Source organism: Eleginops maclovinus, chromosome 12, assembly GCF_036324505.1.
Source record: "Eleginops maclovinus isolate JMC-PN-2008 ecotype Puerto Natales chromosome 12, JC_Emac_rtc_rv5, whole genome shotgun sequence".
NCBI lineage: Eukaryota > Metazoa > Chordata > Actinopteri > Perciformes > Eleginopidae > Eleginops > Eleginops maclovinus.
The window spans coordinates 317,580-336,366 of record NC_086360.1 but is presented as its reverse complement, the minus strand read 5'-3'; the positions used below and the strand labels follow the sequence as shown (position 1 = coordinate 336,366).

Below are 18,787 nucleotides of genomic sequence, written 5' to 3'. Positions count from 1 at the left end.
GTTGTTGTTGTTTTATATTTGTTGGGATACTTGGAAAGGCCAGCAATTTGCATGTGAAAGGTAGGCCTACATAGTTTTTTGTGATAGTGTCACTTCTTGTTTGGATTTTATTCCTTTTTATTTGAGAGGGCTGTGCTTTGGGTTTTATAAATAAAATAAAAAACACTTTGTTCAGTTTTGGTTATTCTTTTGTGCTGTGTGTGGCTGCCATCTCTCCCCAATTCTCATTGAGTATTTCATAAAGAGTGAAACAGCGCCCCTCTAGATGTTATGGTGACACAGTATATTGCACTCACTGTAAACTAATGTCATTGTCGAGAGGAGGCCATTCGAAATTGGCATCCCTTGGTGAAAAAAAAAGGATTTACCAATCAGATGAGGCTACCGTTATGCCCCCTGCCAAACCTTTGATTAGTCAGGGCCATGCCAAGGGAAGCCACCCGCCCTTTGGCTTCATACCAATCAAATCCCATCAACTTCGTAATGTCATCACCGCCGTTAGCAAGTAGCAACATTAGCAAGTGCAGTTATGGAGGGTGGAGATTAGGAGTATTTAGTAACACATAATTTTACTAAACTTTCGCTACAGCAGCAGCTGAAAATTAAATCTGACGACAGGCCAATGCCCAAACTAGAGATGTGTACAGAGAGGAAAAAAGGGATTTGGTCGTTCAATGAGGAAAATGATGTCCGCAGGGAGTGGCTAACTGGAAGCTAAACTTTAGCTGCAGGTGTTCGTCAGTCTGAAGTAGTTGTTTTAGTGCAGTTGTTTACACACAGAAAAGCAGCACCGCGGATAGCACCCTTATAGGGCCTGATCACCTGGATAGATGAGATTGTTTATCTTTTTTCAATACTTTTTTATTTTTGGACTAAGGACTGAGCTACTTACAGAGACGAGGACTGCTGCTGCACTTGCCGTGCGTGTTTGCGAGGGAAGGGGAGAGAAGGTGGACTATCACATGCAATGTTTCTGCATAACTGTTTTTGAAGTCATGTGTTTCATACACGTAGCCTACTGATACTTTGACGTGAACGTAAAACTTTATAGGTCTCCTGATTTAGTTGTTGAATGAATGCTTATTTTTGTATTCATTCCCGAATCTGCACTGCGCATTAAGTGGCTGGTTATGCATTTGAGTTGGCTGCATAAATTAATAAGAAAATGCATAAATTAATAAGACGAGAGAGTTTCGGCTGGAGAGTGCGAGCGACCTGTCGGTTAGATAACAGGCGAGTGCAAGTCCTGCATGTGTATGATACAAATGTGTGTCAAATGATACCGGGCGCTGTAATAACTCATCTGGTTATGTTATTACATTGAAATGTTTGGTGTGTGTGTGTGTGTGTGTGTGTGTGTGTGTGTGTGTGCAGTGCCGCTGCTAGCCATTTTGGTGCCCTAAGCATAATTCCTTCATGATGCCCTCCCCCCCCCCCCCCCAATAAAAAAACATTATGAGTTGTGATGAGTGAGTGGGGAGGGGAGGGGGGGAGGGGAGAGGGGGGCACCATCGGTACCTTTGAGTAGTATGCCTAAAAAGTGCCTCATATTTCTATAGTCTACTGAAATAATTTCGGCCTTATAATTATTATGACGATTTTTCATTAGGCTATTTTTGGTGGTGCCCCCTCGACACTTGGTGCCCTACGCACAGCGCGTAATGCGCGTTATGGGAGCGGCGGCACTGTGTGTGTGTGTGTGTGTGTGTGTGTGTGTGTGTGTGTGTGTGTGTGTGTGTGTGTGTGTGTGTCTGTGCTGTGTGTGTGTGTGTGTGTGTGTGTGTGTGTGTGTGTGTGTGTGTGTGTGTGTGTGTGTGTGTGTGTGTGTGCCGCCAGCTGTCAGTGGCGGAGTCGGTCACTCCGTGATGCGCTCCGTCAAAGTCCTTTAGTTTTCTACAGTTTGGTGAATGTCATGTGCACAGCCCTGCTTTGATACTGAAGGAAACTATACATGTTAATACAAACAGATATGTTGACACACATTTCTATTCTAATTTGACTAAGTTCAACTAAATTCAATTATATTACAATGTCATATAATTGAAGACGTGTTGTTTTGTTGTTTGAATGTATTTGTGGTTGTTGTTCACCAGAACCAATCAGCTTGTCACTGATTCCGTCTCCGGACTCTTCTCGACAGCTCTGCCTGTGATTCTCTTTTATTGAGAGACTGTTTCCTTTTTCTGACTCTACTTTAACCGTCCTGTCCTCCCTGGTCCTCCTATCATGTTGTGTTGCTTTCTTTCTCCAGGACAGGGCAGCCAACAGCAGCCTCCCTCTGTGGCCCCATCATCCTCTGTGGCTTCGTCCTCCTCTCTGTCCCCCTGCTCCCAGGCTCGTGTCACCCAGTTCATCCGGCAGTTTGTGGCGTCCTGCCTGCTGGTGTCTGACTCTAACACCGAGCTGTCCTACGTGCTGCCCTCCGAGGCTGTGAAGAAGGGTTGCTTTGAGAGGCTGTTCCAGGTACACACAAAAATGAATGGTATTGTTTGATTTTTTTGTAATTTATTTGTTATTGACTGTTCCGTCCCCGATATGTCTACCGTAATATCCTGACGACCAGCTAAACTTTTTCCCAACATCCAGACTCTGAGGGTTACTTATTCCTTCCACAGGTTTATTGACGTTTACAAAGAAAAGGTGAAACTGCAACAAGCACAAATTAGCACACGCGCGAGACGTAGCATTCACAAACCGTAGCATGAGACCATACTTTACAAAACCCAACATTATCGTCCAAAGTAATGATAAAACTTTACAGACAATCTCAAGAATACATACCAACGATGCTATGACAGACACGCGACGTCGACAGATTGTTCTGGAATGTGAAGCATTTACAAATAAAATAGATCGCTGAAATGCGCTTGACCTGAATGAGTTTACTTCTGAACTACTGAACTACACGACATAGTGGTACGTGATTAGACATTTAGAACCATGAGATCTTTAAATTGAACACGACCTAAATAGATACACATAAGGAAATGTATATTCCATGAAAACATTATATTTCTGTAATGCTAACAAGAAATAAGAATATGTATTATATTTTTTTAAACATTAAACTTAATGCTTTTTTCATACTCATAACAGAACACTCCCCGCCTGATGTGGATACACGTCACCTAACAGTCCATGTACAGTCCTTGCATGCTCTGTTCTCTCTGTGAGCTGTCTTGAAATGACAGGCTATGTGAACGAGGCGAGTGACCGCACGAGTCAAGGACTTCCAGGTAGAGAACTTAGCGAAGCCTTGTGAATCCAGTTACTTGTGTGAGGTCGTAGTGCTTAAGGCAGACACCAGGGGGCGGATGTCTGGGTCTGGGCTCTGGCTTGGAGAGGAATTTGGGCCCACTCAGCCAGTTTGTGTGTTTCGGTTGGCCAGCAGGGACGGAACGTGTTGCGTGATCTGCCGGGTTCAGGTCTGTTGGCACGTACTGCCACTGGTCTGGACGTGAGGATCTTCTGATGCGTAACACACGGTTGCTGACATAGACATAAAAGCACCTGGTCTCATTGCGGATATAGCCCAGGACTACTTTGCTGTCTGAGTAGTAGGTTACAGCATCAATCTGTAGGTCTAGTTCAGCTGAGACCAGGTCTGCTAACTCAACAGCAAGCACTGCTGTGCAGAGTTCAAGTCTTGGCACTGTGTGTTCAGGGCCCATTACAAATCTAATCTGGTTGTTGCCACTTCCGTCTGTCACTTTCAGGTAGCACACAGCACCGATAGCTTTGACTGACGCATCACAGAACACACACAGTTTTTTTTTTTTTGTGTAGCGCCTTGGCTGAGAAGCTCAGCGAGCTCCGACAGAGAGGCTCCATGACGTCCAGGCATCTTCCATGGCTGAAGGTAAGGACGCGTCCCTGTCACCGTTCTCCGCCGTGAGCTCTCGCAAGATAGCCTTGCATTGGACAGTGATTCGATCCAAGTGGGTCGTAGAGGCTGTTAATTGTGGACAAGACATGCCACCGGGTGTAGGGCTTGGTTTCACTGGAGACATTAAAGAGGAAACAGTCTGTGTTGAGATTCCAGTCGAGGCAGAGGCTGCGCTGAAGCAGCAGTGTGCCAGCATCGAGGTAAAGGTCTTTGAGGTCGCTTTCGTGGTCACTGGATGGAAAGGCATCCATAACCTCTTTGTTGTTCGCCGCAATCTTGTGCAACCTTAGGTTCGACTTGGTGAGCACATCCTGTGTCCTCTTTAGCAGGCTGACAGCAGCTTCAACTGTGGGCAGGGACTTCAGCCCATCATCGACATAGAAGTCATGCAAAACGAAGTGCTGCACATCTGGGTCTACGTCATTGTTGCTGTCTTGAACAGACTTGTGTAGACCGTGAATAGCTACTGCAGGTGAAGGGCTGTTACCGAAGACATGGACGTTCATTCGGTAATCCACGATGGCTTTGGAGACGTCGTTGTTCTGGAACCAGAGAAAACGTAAGAAGTTACGGTCTTTTTCTCTTACCAGGAAGCAATAGAACATCTGTTCTATGTCTGCTGTGAAGGCGATGGCCTCTCTTCTGAACCGGGTCAGCACTCAGAGTAGTGTGTTATTCAGGTCAGGTCCCGTTAACAGCACATCGTTGAGCGATACGCCGTTGTATTGGGCACTGGAATCAAACACCACACGGATTTTCTTAGGTTTCTTCGGATGATATACCCCGAACGTTGGTAAGTACCACTTTTCTTCATCCGGGCTGAGACCCCCCTCTCGGCTCACACCTACGTTCCCAATGATGGAAGGACCACTCGGTATATTGAAACACAATGAAATCTTTATTACAGAACAATATTTTTGCAATGGCACTGGCGGTTAGTGGCTCTCGTCCTGCGGGTGAGGGGAAAACAGTCCACACTCAGGCCCCCGTCTACTGCAACCGAACAGAACCAGGTTACGACCATGACTTTAATCAGTGCCTGATTACCTGATCCCGATCAGCTGTCTGGCCTCCGGCTGAGCCACTCCTACTACTCCAGCAGCCAGCGCCCTAACCACACCCCGCTGCCACAGTGAGAAAGTGGTCTCTCATCACAGGCTTCAGCAATGGCTGATGCAGCCTCTCTTTTATGTTTAAGGATTTCAATTGACACTTCCAACTTAGCTTGTTGTAGCCTCAGATTAGCTTCCTCTTCAGCATAGCATAGACGTACCTTGGCTGCTTCCGCTCTTGCTCTGACTGCTGCCGACCCGCTGATGACGAACTGGATCTCACCGAACGCCACGCTTGCGAACGTGTCCTTAACGTTGCTTCTGTGTGGGTTCTCCTCTGTAGCATGTAGCTCGCTGGCGCGTGCTGATCCAGCAGCACATGACTGTAAAGAATGCTCCGTTGGTCGTCCATTCGACGCATGCGTCGACATGGCGGCTAGCTTCGAATGTTTCGGTTTTATCTTGCTTGCTTAATAGCCGTTGTTTCACTGTTCCGTCCCCGATATGTCTACCGTAATATCCTGATGGCCAGCTAAACTTTTTCCCAACATCAACACTCTGAGGGTTACTTATTCCTTCCACAGGGTTATTGACGTTTACAAAGAAAAGGTGAAACTGCAACAAGCACAAATTAGCACACGCACGAGATGTAGCATTCACAAACCGTAGTATGAGACCATACTTTACAAAACCCAACATTATCGTCCAAAGTAATGATAAAACTCTACAGACAATCTCAAGAATACATACCAACGATGCTATGACAGACACACAACGTCGACAGATTGTTCTGGAATGCGAAGCATTTACAACTAAAATAGATAGCTGAAATTTAATATGTTGACTTCTCCGTTTCAGGTTATGGACTTTCATTTTGTTAGTTACGGGACCTACGTCACACTGAGCGCCACGCGCATTGTTTACATCTTATTCCGGCGCTCTCTGGTAGAAGCACATGTCTTTCCGTGTCGCTGTAAGAAACCTTGTTTGTTGAAGTGTGCGTCCATGTGAGAAAGTGAGTTGTTTAATATGATGTTATTACCTGTTATAATGAATGGAATATGTTAGTGACGTGTACTATTCGTTATAATGTAGTTATATACTTGCCTGTAGTACTTGTGGGTATATGGTTATGTATGTATATAATCTACATTCGCCGTGATGCCATGAGTTTAGCCTGCTACGCTAATATGTTAACGTAGTTATGTGCGTGCGGGTTACAACGTAGTTGTACTTATTATTTTCATGTTATCTTTTGTTTCAGACCACACACACACACACACACACAAACATATAGAAACCCCCTGTAACCATACGTCTGTTTACCATTGGTGGCTTGAATACACATCAATACAAGTGGTTAAATCATCCTGTCGTCGTCTCCTTGCCTTCTCCAACGTACACCTCATACCCTGAACATACTGGCCGTGAAGCAGTGTTCTGGCCGACACTCCAGAGTGTGTGCGATGACAAAACTTGAATAGCCCCTTTACGGTCCTACACATCCACTAACCCTTACCCACAGTAACAGAAAATCCACCTCACCAAATATACATCTTAAATGTATACACAGTCTAATTTGGGTTACGTCTTGCCTACCCAAACTGTTGGATTTGGTCAGAATCTAAGGGTCTTCTGGAGGGGATGGTGACAGTCTTCTAAGAGCTTGCAGTGCCTCCCCGACATTCTCCTCTCGCTCTTCTCTCGTCCCCTGCCGTCTCGGACCTTCAGCTGTTTCCCAGGCGTAGCGACAGAGTTGCTCAGCCAGGCTCTCCTTCAGTGTGATCACGTTGACAGGCAGTCCTCTATTCTTCATGTCTGTAGTCGCCTCCTCCACCGTCTGATACAGCTGCGTCTCTGTCTCGTAGTATACCCGTAGTTTAGCGGGGAATTGGGTCTGGAAGCGGATGTTTCTTTGCTTTTTAAACATTAATTTAGCTTCAGAGTATTCCTTACGCTTCTGCAGGACAGCTGGGGGATAGTCTTGATCAAAGTGTATTTGTCTTCCATTCAAAAACACCTTCTTCTTTCCCCAAGCCTTGCGTAGAATTTCTTCTTTGGTTTTGTAACAGACGAATTTGATTACTATTGACCGTGGCCCTATCTCCAGAGGGTTTCGGGGTGAGCGCCCGGTGGGCTCCCTCTATGTTAAACTCCGTAATTGGGGGGAAATCAAGTGTGTCTCGCAGTAACTTCTCCACAAACTCCACCGCAGACACGTTATATATCCTAATATTCTCTCGTCGAGATCTCCCTTCTTGGTCGAGTACTTTATATTCTAGTTGGTTCATCACTTTTATCATCTTGCTTAACACCTGTTCCACATTTTGAGTGCGATCTTCCACCTTCCCAATTCGTGTCTCTGCCTCCTCCATTCTTTGCTTAATGTTGGTGACTTCAGATTTAATATCACTCAGTTGTTGTTTTATGTCTTTACGAAAGTCCTGAATCTCCTCCAAAACTTTTGCTAAGCTTACCACGTCAGTTGAATGAGGGCTAGCATTAGCTTCGCCATCTTGTGTCTGCGTGGTAGAGCTGTTCTCTGTATTATCCTTGTTTGCAGGCTCTGCAGTCGTGACTTTCTTATTTCCATCCTTTTTTCCCATTCTTGCCCCACTAACCAGCCAAGTGCTATCGAAAATTGGGTATTTGATGAATTAACAGGGCGAAACATTTTCTCTCGGAGGAGCTGTTAGTCGAGGCTGCCATTCAGAGTGATGACGTCACCGGAACCCATGGTATTGGTTTTTAATCCCCATTACTAAATAAACTGTTCAAACTGGTACTTTCCAGAGTATGGTTGGGCATATTGAAGAGTTAGTGTACCATAACAAATGCATACATTTATCATCCTGATCCAGCCATGTCCATATGTGCGGGATGGGACTCTTTAGGGCAGGCTGTAGCCAACCCATGTTAATGTTAATTAATTGGATATCACAAAATGGGTTAATGTCCTAAAAAGTAACCTTTTGGTAAGCACAATATTAATCTTATTTTTACTGCATCTGCAATGTGTGGTCCCCAAAAGCAGCATTACACAACAAATACAGTTATTGTTTCCTAACAATAAATGTGCTTTTCTTTTCACATGCTTATCTTTATATGAACTGTATATATTGTTACAGTATATGTTGTTTTTTTACGTTATGAGGATCCTAGATGTGTATTGCCTTAACCTACCTGATTTATTGATATTTGTATTTTTTGTAAAGTAGTTTAGTTCTTTGGGATGGAGAACCTTGAGCACAGGTAAAGGTAAACCTAAGAAAAAATAATAAGAATTGTTAGCAATATATAAATGTGACCATAGATCAGGATATACATGACAGGCCAAGCTTTGGTGTTTGGGGGTCAGTCATCAGGGCATCTCTGCTGTGTGCCTCAGGCTTTAGAGCAGAGCCTGGACAGCCTTGCCCTCACCAGCTTTGGGGTGATGGACACCACCCTGGAGGAAGTGTTCCTCAAAGTGTCTGAAGAGGACCAATCTCTGGAGAACAGTGACGCTGGTGAGAGCACATTCTTCCCCCAGGTTCCCACATAGCCAAACACCTTCACATGGTTTTAGCTTTCATAAGTTAGCCCTGGATTTCCCATCACTAAAGCTCCGACCTGAGATACTTTTTGATTTCATTCTCTGGCTCCAGGCTAGAGTTGTCACTTGTTGTTCTCCCTCTCTGTCCATTGGCAGACATGAATGGGTCCCCAGGGGGCAGCTCAGTGGGGAAATCCTCAGCGGGCTCGACTGGCCTGGGATTGCAACAGGGAGAGACTGGACCTTCAGTGGAGCGTGAGAAGCCAGAGGTGGAGCTGAGTAATCTGATGACGTGCTCCACGCTGAGTCAGAGCCAATCCTCTCTCAAATCCTCCTCGTCCATTGGTTCAGTGAGGGGTGATGAGGGGGGGCTCTACACAGACTTCTATGGAGATTACTGTCCGCTCTTCGACAGCGGCCAGGAGCCCGACTCTGCCAGCCTGAGGGGTGAGACAGCAGCAGCCGAGTCCTTCACTGAGACTCTTGATTTTAGTTAGACAGTCTCCTCATTGCATACCTACTGCTGATTTCAATAGCCTGACTTAAAATTCTGCTGTGTGAACTGATATTTTCTTATTATTTGTGAATATTTTTTGTTCCGCATGTGTTATATTTCCTCAGGTGTTAAATACATATTGTCTCAATCAGAATGAATATATCTTGTTGTTGTCTTTGTTGCAGAATGTTCCAGTCATGCAGCTGCTATCACTACAAACCATTTCACTAATTTTTCATGTGACTTGTCCTTCACCTCCAGGAGATGCACAGAGATGTTCATCTCCAGAACCAGAGGTCCTGGAGGGGCAGGGCAGCTTCAAGCTGGAGGGCTGGTGGTTAAAGCTGAGTCAGTTTCATGGCCTCATTGTCAAGAGGTTCCACTGTGCCAAGAGGAACACCAAGGGCCTCTTCTCTCAGATCCTCCTGCCGGCCTTCTTTGTCTGTGTGGCCATGACTGTGGCCTTATCTGTGCCTGAGATTGGTGAGATTTGACATAGAAATATTGAAAATGGGTTTTAATCCTGCTTCTCCACAAACCGTTTTCTTCTGTCAGTGGTGAAATGATGGAAACAGCAGGTGAACTGTACTGCAGTGTTTGTGTGGTTCATTAAACTCATCACAGCTGACTGCATTCTCCATTATTTGGGTTGATTGAATTCATCCAGCTATAAAGCAGTTCTCCATTTGGCTTGACAAGCAAAAAGAAACTGGACTTCTGCGGAGGAGGAAAAGGATCCAAAAAAGTACCGATGCTAAAATGGAATCCGGCTTTTGACAGCATTTTTTGGTTTATAGGGTGATGCAAAGATGGCTGGATAAACTTACTCTTAATACGTCAACACAATGAAACAAAAATGTTGCACATTGCTGTTCATTTCTGTTTTGGGAATGTATGCAAATGAGCACATATCATTTATAAAACGATATTGCATAATATCATTATATCAATTTTAAAAAACTATGTTTTAATGTAGTTGCTTTGGATCTTCATTGCCAGTACATATAGAGGTTTTGCATTATTTTTTAAAAGTAGCCCTTACATTTAGTTTGTCTTGTTTTACAGGAGATCTACCACCCCTAATCTTGTCCCCGTCTCAGTATCATAACTATACACAACCCAGAGGCAACTTCATCCCTTACGCCAACGAAGACAGATCCCAGTACAGGTAAGAGGATATTTGTATTACCAGCAATTGGACAGTACAGACTGATTTGTCATGGTTCAGCCTATTGATGGGTGTTATTTTGGAAAAGACGGACTCATAAGTGTTCATTGCTCTTGGGAAAAAGCAATTGCCACATGTCAACAGATGACAGCTTCAAAATGGAAGAAAACTGAACATATGAATGTCAACTTGATCAGCCAAATGTTATTATTAACATGCTAACGTGTTATGGAACAATTCCTCTTTGATTATTACTTTCAGAAAAACAGTCTGTCTTACAACAATACTCACATGCACAGATATCGTACTCGTTATGTGGACCACAAGAAACACATCGTGGTCATATAATAACAATGTTTCTTATCTTAGGGTAGGATGACTCAAAGCACTTTTTTGATAAGACGGCAATCACACATTCACACACATTGATAAACTGCCAGAGGCTGATAAACAGGGGCCAGCTTTTCATCATCACTCACTAATGGCTATGCCATCCAGGGCCATTTGGGGCTCAGTATCCTGTGTAAGGACACTTCTGATTAATAAATGACCAATGATTTAGAGAGGTATTCCATTTAAATAGCTGACAGTGGTTATAATGGACGGATGATGATACTGATACGGTTTTAAGAGAGACTTGAACAAAAGAATCCTTAAAATGTAAAAAAATGTATCCACTAGGTTATTCAATATCTTCAACCAATAGAAAATTATGCTCTCGTACTATTGAAATGTTATATGCGCATTTGATCTCTAATGACATCATTAAAAAACATTTGTTGATTTATACATAATAGGATTTGCATATTGTCCAACATCTGTAGCTCTGATCGGCTGTCACATTGTCCTGTTCAGAGCAAAGGAGGGTAAACCTGTCATAATACTTATTTCATTCTGACATTCATTTCTTATCTTTGCTTACGTACAGTGAGAGTTAATAACACATGGTATTTCGCTCAAAACTATCCAAATACCCTTCCTTTTACTCTTAAGGGTCAGAAGTACATCCTAGGTCTTACCTTTACTAAACTGTCAGGGATATGCTATGCTAAAGATAGGTCCCAAACACAGTAAAACACTGGAACTGATATTAAAGTTCAAACAAAAGCAAGCTTTATTTAAAAAAAAACGCAGCAGGAACAGTCAGGAAACCTATACGATGATCACACCCAGAACATAATGGAAGAGGGGAGCTAAAACATGGAGGCACTCAGGCACTGGAGGGAAAACACGGGAAGTAAAACCAGACAAGACACAAGCAGGAAAATATTTTCAAAATAAAACGGAAAGCTATAAACAAATACTTATATAATGGCACTAAACACTATAAAATAATTATAAAGGTGTTTATATGTCTGTTTGCTTGTTTAGTTAATCTAGTCACATACATTTCCATGTTGATATTTTTGTTCTACATGACCCTGGGCAGGTCAACTGAAAATATAAATATCAAAAAATGTTAACAAAAACCGAGCATGACTATATTTGCTTCTAAAATAAATAATTCCCTGTGGAAATAAAACACTTCATTTATTTTTACTCATCATTTTGAAAATCTAAAACGGTAACGGTTTTGCAATACTGTGTGACACAATTCATATTTTTATTACACTTTTTTTCCTTCTACTTATTGGGCTGAATCGATTGGCTGTGATGGACTTTCCTGCTAGCATAACCACACTCCAGTATACAGCAGAGGAATATTCAGCTCAAATACTGTACCTGAGAATAGCTTAAACAAAAGAATGACCAATTATTAAAAAGTAAATTGGTGGTTTTATGTAAAAGTGTTTGTTTTTGGACTTTGAATCATCAGTTCAGAATGTTAGCTTATCACCATTGGCCTCCCCTCTCAGGATTAGGCTGTCACTGGACGCCAGCCCACAGAAGATCATCAACACCCTCCTTCTGCCCTCGGGCGTGGGGGCCACCTGTGTCCTCAAAACCCCCTTCAACAGCACCCTAGACCAACTGGCCCAGACCCTCAACCCCAGCGCCAACAACTCCAAGACCCTGGCCGCACGCTACTTTGACTCCATGTGTCTCGACTCCTTTACACAGGGGGTCCCACTCTCAAACTTTGTACCCCCCCCTCCCTCACCAGCGCCGTCAGATGACCCAGACCCTCGCTTCGAGGATGGCCTGTGGAACTACACAGCCGCCCATCCGACCACAGTGCATGGTGAGTCCTTCTCATGAGGCTGGGAGCACTTTAATCTGAGCAGATGCAAACATGTCTTACACAAACTATATCAGTCTGGCACAACACAGATTCAAACATTAAACACATAACTATTAAAACCACAATAATGACCATAAATCTCCTACTCCTGATCCCCCCCTCATCCCCCCACCAGTCAACGTGGGAACTAACAGGTTGAGTGGTTGAGAACAGTAGTAGCTCAGAGTAAATATTACAATTAAACAGATTTAAATAACCTAATACATGTTCATAGTTGTCATTTTAATGTAAGCTAACAATCTAAAAATCTATTCCCTATTTAGCAAAGGCTAAAATCCCTGTGTCCCTCCAGAGGGAGTTTCTCTCCCACACACTCTCCCCACGGCCTGAAACACCTCTATTGGACTCCTTTGTTTACTATCGTAACATAATGCACTTCTATTGGCTAGCCCTCCAAAATTGTGATAGGCTAAGGGGCTGGACATTTCCGACACATCTTGAAAAATAAAGAGCTTTTTGAACATTAAAGCACGGAAACATGTCACAGTAGAGGCACTACAGACACATATTAACCTGCATATGAGCAGAATATGTCCTCTTCAACATTGTTCTCCTAAAATTTCATTAGTTGCATATGGATACGTTCACCAAAAACATAAGCAGGTTGAATGCTGTGTACAAACGGCCTGTATAACTCAATAACATAAATAGCTTTACCAGAAAAAAAACCCCATTAATACATAGAATACTGTGATAATTAGAAGTAGAAGACAAATCCCTTCTTTATATAATTTCATTAACTGTAAACCCTTTGACCCTTTTTCATACTTAAGCAATTGTTACATACAGTACAAAGGAGCATTTGTCACAGCCAGCTGATCACAGGTTTTATAACATTGGTGATGACTTCACTCCAATCAGGTGATTCTTCTGGCACTGGAACCGCTCACTGGGGCACAAACATGAAGGTTTGATTCAAGGAACAGTGCAAAAGGATATTTCTTGAGTTGTGGCTTCTATAATATGAAGGTAATAAAATAACAGGGGGAGAGCCTCTGCACTATTGCTCCCACACTGTCAACAACAACGCATTACTGCCAAACTCCTTCATTCTTACCTTTTACAATGAAAGTTCGATACATAGACATTGCCTTACCGTGCACAGGTGAGCATTGTGCTAAGAGGAAACTCAAAAATATACAGTATCTTGTATTATCGCTCTGAGGTAAACTAAAGTGATGCAGGGGTCTGTCGGCCGGACAGTAACCCCAGTGGGGGGAGGAAGCAGCCTGATGCAACCTCAATGAGTCTGATTCAACCTGTGCGTTTCGTGCTCTGACAAGGTAGCACGTAAAGAAAGAATTACTGAACAAAATAAACTGCTTTATTGTTTCCTCAGAGCCTGTGACATCCCCCCCCATCCTCCCCCTGTCCCTCCATGAGCTGGTGCGTTGTACCTGCTCCATGCAGGGGACAGGTTTCTCCTGCCCCAGTGGGGTGGGAGGACGCCCCCCCCTCATGAAGGTGGTGACAGGAGACATCCTGGTGGACATCACAGGCCGCAACGTCTCTGAGTATCTGCTGTTTACCTCAGACAGACTGCGCCTGCACAGGTACGCCTGCAGGGGGGGCATTTCCTCTCACACTCACTGAGACTGGAACTGAGGATGAGAAACATTTTCAATGACAAAATGATACTATTGTCAGAACCTTACACATGAAGAGGTTTTTTAAGTATTTTGCTTTGGCTCAGATTCGTCACAATACAGTTTCAGTGTATAAATCTAAAAACACAAACTACTGCTTTTGGCCTCGGATTCTTAAATAGCTTTGTTGAAAGTAAAAAATGAATTATTTTAAAGGAGCGTGCTAAGAATAAAAGGTGTGCCAGGTTTCAGCAAGTGATCTGCTTCTAATGCAAATGTATATGTTTCCTTACCTTGAAGACAGGTAGCTGCAGCTGGTCCTGAGCTGCTGATAGCCAAACGGAGACAGCTTAGGTTGCCTGTTCCAGTTCTAGCCCTCTGCTAGTTCTCTTCTGGTTCATTGTTTAATAATGTGGTACAGCGGCATTTACCGACCGCTGCAGTGCTGCTCGTCCAGCGGTTACCTAATCAATTCTGAAGATCTCTCCCCCAGTCCTGAGCTGGTTCGGAGAGAATAATCAACATTCTGCATATAGGACGAGCAGGGCAATAGAATTACAGGTTATCTCTCAGAGAGACTTGCATATCTGATATGCTTGACGTACAAGTCCCTTTGGACAATAAACTATCGTATGTGTGCTTGTGCTGGCCAAAAACTGGCAATAGAAAGAGACATATCTGCCTCTGTGTGAGAGAGATAACGGTAACTCTCCAAGGCTGCATGCCTGAGCCATAAGGAAAGAGAACAGAGAGTAAAGAAGGATGATCTAGGGGAAAGGATAACACATAAGCAAAAATATTCCTCAGCAACGTGTGCATAAATATATATATAAATATATATATATACAGTATATACACGTACAGCTCCTGAAAAAATTATGAGACCACTCCAGATTTTTCTTAAATCTTTATCTCTACATGTATGGCAGCCATTCTAGTGTCTGTTGAATTCCAACACAGAGAAAAATTGTCAGAAAAAAACCCCAAAAAATACATTTTAACTCAATGACATACCTATAAATAATAAAACAAGAGATAACGATAATGCTGAAGTGGTCTCTTAATTTTTTCCGCGGTTGTATGTATACTTTTAAAAGGATTTGTTTTTGAACACAGACTTTGTTCTTAATAGATATGGTGGATTAACAGTGGGGAACATTCAGAAATCAATCCCAGCATCCTTTGGCAGAAACATACCTCCCATGGTTCGCAAGATAGCAGTTCGCAGATCAGCTCAGGTAAGGCCAGCTCTGAACTGAAGTTCTCAAATACATCATAAACAGCTTCTGACAGCGCTTCTCTCCAGGTTCTGTATAACAACAAAGGTTACCACAGCATGCCGACATACCTGAACGTCCTCAACAATGCCATCCTGCGCGCGAACCTGCCTGCTTCCAAGGGCAACCCTGCTGCCTATGGTAACTACATAAGACACAACGTGGGGACTAAGTGTTGTCTTATCTAAAGACATGGATGTTTCTCCCCGGGGTAGATCCCAATAATTCACAGTCATGTTTTCAAATGTTTTTGGCCAGCCCCTGATCCAGTTCTTATGATCTGTTGTGTTATGTGTTTGTGTTTTGCAGGCTTCACACTGACAAACCACCCGATGAATCGAACCAGTGCCAGCCTCTCTTTAGACTACCTGTAAGTTGCCCAGCACTGATATATAGTACCTTAAATCATCACTTAAGTGACAGTATTTAAATGTTGTTTAAACCTAAATGCATGATAAATTTAAGCATATCAGGTGATATCAGGTTGTGTAATGCGGGAGGGTATATCAGGAGATTGTTAGAAAAGTCTCACTTGTCACCGGCTTGAGTTTCAAATCCGGATACATGTATTTATTAACTTTGCAAGAATCGAAGTAGTCATCACATACAGATCATATGGTACAACTAGTTCCTCGAACAGTGTCCTCACATGCTTATATACAAGAGAGGGTGTTATATAGTCACAAGATGGAGAAATACCGGTACAAAGCAGTATACAATGTTTTGTTCAGATAAGTTTAGGCCCACGTCAGGAATGATCATGCTTGTCATATTTCCGTGGAGGCTGAATCCTCATGTTAATCGTTGTCCCATAGCTGATCATATGCCTAAAACAGTGTGTCATGCTTCTCTTCTAGGTAATCATACATCCTGCCATATACACTGTTAAACACTTGGGCGTTCGTTATCACCTCTGTCCTTGAAAGAGTACGTTCAGTGTTTTCCCAACAGAGATCACAATCCTATATCAAGGTGTGCGTAATTATTAGGCAGCTTCATTCCCTCAGGTAAAATGGGCCAAAAATAGATTTAACAGACTCTGAAAAGTCAAACATTGTAAAAAGTATTTCAGAGGGATGCAGCTCTCTTTAACCAAAACTGTACTCGGCACCGAACTGAGTGGCAGCCTGTTACAGCAGCTCCTACTCACACAGAGTAATTTCCTTATATTTACTTTATTTAACAAACTTTTTTTTGCTCTTTTGTTTTTTATTTATTGTATATATCTCTTTTTACAACATATAGCTGCACTATGGACGCCAAGCACATCATTTTTGCACTGCTTTCGCTACATCTTCTGTCACTACGGTGTCCGGGGTTTCGTTGTGCAGTGAACGTCTCATTGTTTACACTCACGATCAGCTGTTAGCCTCCCGTACCATGGCTATGCTAACCGGCGATAGACCCGTTGTTCCCCTCAAGCTGAGAACAAAGAGACAGGGATGCCGTGCGAGCAAGGAGGAGACATTACAGACCTGTCCTTCCTTCCGTCATCATGGGTAACGTAAGATCTCTCCCTAACAAGATGGACGAGCTAGCGGCGCCATCTGCCTCACAATGACTACCGCCCAGTTGCACTCACCTCCATCATCATGAAGTGCTTTGAGCGGTTAGTCAAAACTGTTATCACCTCCTCCCTCCCTGACTCACTGGACCCCCTGCAGTTTGCCTACAGAGCAAACAGGTCGACGGATGATGCCATCTCCCTCACCATCCACACTGCCCTCTCCCACCTGGACCAGAGGAACACTTATGTGAGAATGCTGTTCATTGACTACAGTTCAGCATTCAACACCATTGTGCCCTCCAAGCTCATCATTAAGCTCAGGGACCTTGGGCTCAACAGCGCCCTCTGTGACTGGATCATGAGCTTCCTAACGGGCAGATCCCAGGCAGTGCGGATGGGGAACATCACATCCTCCACCTTGACCCTCAACACCGGAGCCCCTCAGGGTTGTGTGCTCAGCCCTCTCCTCTACTCCCTGTTCACGCACGACTGCGTGGCCACACACAGCTCCAACACCATCATCAAGTTTGCTGACGACACGACCGTCATCGGCCTGATCACAGACGGCGACGAGACGGCGTACAGAGAGGAGGTCAGAGCCCTGACATCTTGGTGCCAGGACAACAACCTCCATCTCAACGTCAGCAAAACAAAGGAGCTGATTGTGGACTACAGGAAGAGGCAGAGAGAGGCACACACACCCATCACCATCGACGGGACTCCTGTGGAGAGAGTCAGCAGCTTCAGGTAAACATCAGTGAGGACCTGACATGGACACATCACACCAGGGTCATATCCAAGACAGCTCGACAGCGGCTCTTCTTCCTCCGCAGACTGCGGAAGTTCAACATGGACTCCAGGATACTCTGCAACTTCTATAGGTGCACCATCGAGAGTATCCTGACTGGCTGCATCACCGCCTGGTATGGCAGTTGCACCGCCCTCAACCGTAAGACTCTACAGAGGGTGGTGAAAACTGCTCAGCACATCACCAGGATGGAGCTGCCATCCATGGAGGACCTCTACACCCAGCGGTGTAGGAAGAAGGCCGGTAGGATATTAAAGGACCCCCATCACCCCAGCAACAATCTGTTCTGTCTGCTGCCGTCTGGCAGACGGTACCGCAGCATCCGGACCAAGACCACCAGACTCAGAGACAGTTTTATACCACAGGCTATAAGACTGCTGAACTCCTGAGCTCTGTGAATGTCTACTCACATCTGTTTATAGTACATACATACATACATATATATACACATCTGCCATACATATCTGTTTATAGTACACATATCATATTATACATATCTGCCATATACATCTGTTATACATAATATATGCATCTGTTCATACCTCCTCATTCAACAGAGTAAAGTATTTAAATACTTTCAATGTATTCCACATATGTATATATTTCACATCCTTAAATCTTTATTGTTGTTATTGTAAATATTCTTTCTCTCTTTTTGCACTATTTTATTTATCTTATTTGCACCATGTATGTTGAGTATATGGAGGTGCATGGGATATAAGATTTTCATTGCCAACATATACGTTGTAAATGCTGTGCATATGACCAATAAAACCTTGAAACCTTGAAACCTTGACCCGGTGTTCCAGTTTAACTGGATACCGGTTTAATTGGTGGCGTTTGTTTACGTTTTCCACTCCTTGAGTGTCACATGACAGTGTATGAGCCGAATCATATGTGGTTGCCAGGTTCCTCATTTTCACCTTACTTGTGTGTCTGAAGTGTGACCAGACAATATTAAAAAAAACCTCGGCGAAAAAACGTAAGCATCACTTCATGTAAATGCACATGTGGAGATCACAGACAACAACACAAAATATGCTGGCCAAAAAATAGAAAAATATATATACAATATTCCAACTCCACCGACGGGATTCAAACCCGTAAATCTGAAAATATATATCTCAACCATGATCGTTACTCTTTTTAAAAAATATATATTTTTATTATAAAAATACCATATTTACATTTTATTTACATTTTTTACAATTTTTTGTTTAATTGTATTTT

The 18,787-nt window shown here is 43.4% G+C and overlaps 1 protein-coding gene across 3 annotated transcripts in view; it reads left to right on the top strand.

The window, feature by feature from the left end:
* The window catches only part of abca2 (ATP-binding cassette, sub-family A (ABC1), member 2), a 168,201-nt gene that overhangs the window by 127,291 nt on the left and 22,123 nt on the right, over positions 1-18,787 (top strand). For all 3 annotated transcript variants that reach the window (XR_010166908.1, XM_063896434.1, XM_063896435.1), the window contains 10 exons: positions 2,252-2,463; positions 8,327-8,447; positions 8,630-8,920; positions 9,231-9,452; positions 10,035-10,137; positions 11,994-12,319; positions 13,719-13,932; positions 15,098-15,203; positions 15,272-15,383; positions 15,552-15,612. Coding sequence is in view for 2 of the 3 variants with exons in the window: in XM_063896434.1 (XP_063752504.1) it covers positions 2,252-2,463; positions 8,327-8,447; positions 8,630-8,920; positions 9,231-9,452; positions 10,035-10,137; positions 11,994-12,319; positions 13,719-13,932; positions 15,098-15,203; positions 15,272-15,383; positions 15,552-15,612 (1,768 nt within the window). In the remaining variant the exon portion in view is untranslated. The remainder of the gene's footprint in view (positions 1-2,251; positions 2,464-8,326; positions 8,448-8,629; positions 8,921-9,230; positions 9,453-10,034; positions 10,138-11,993; positions 12,320-13,718; positions 13,933-15,097; positions 15,204-15,271; positions 15,384-15,551; positions 15,613-18,787) is intronic.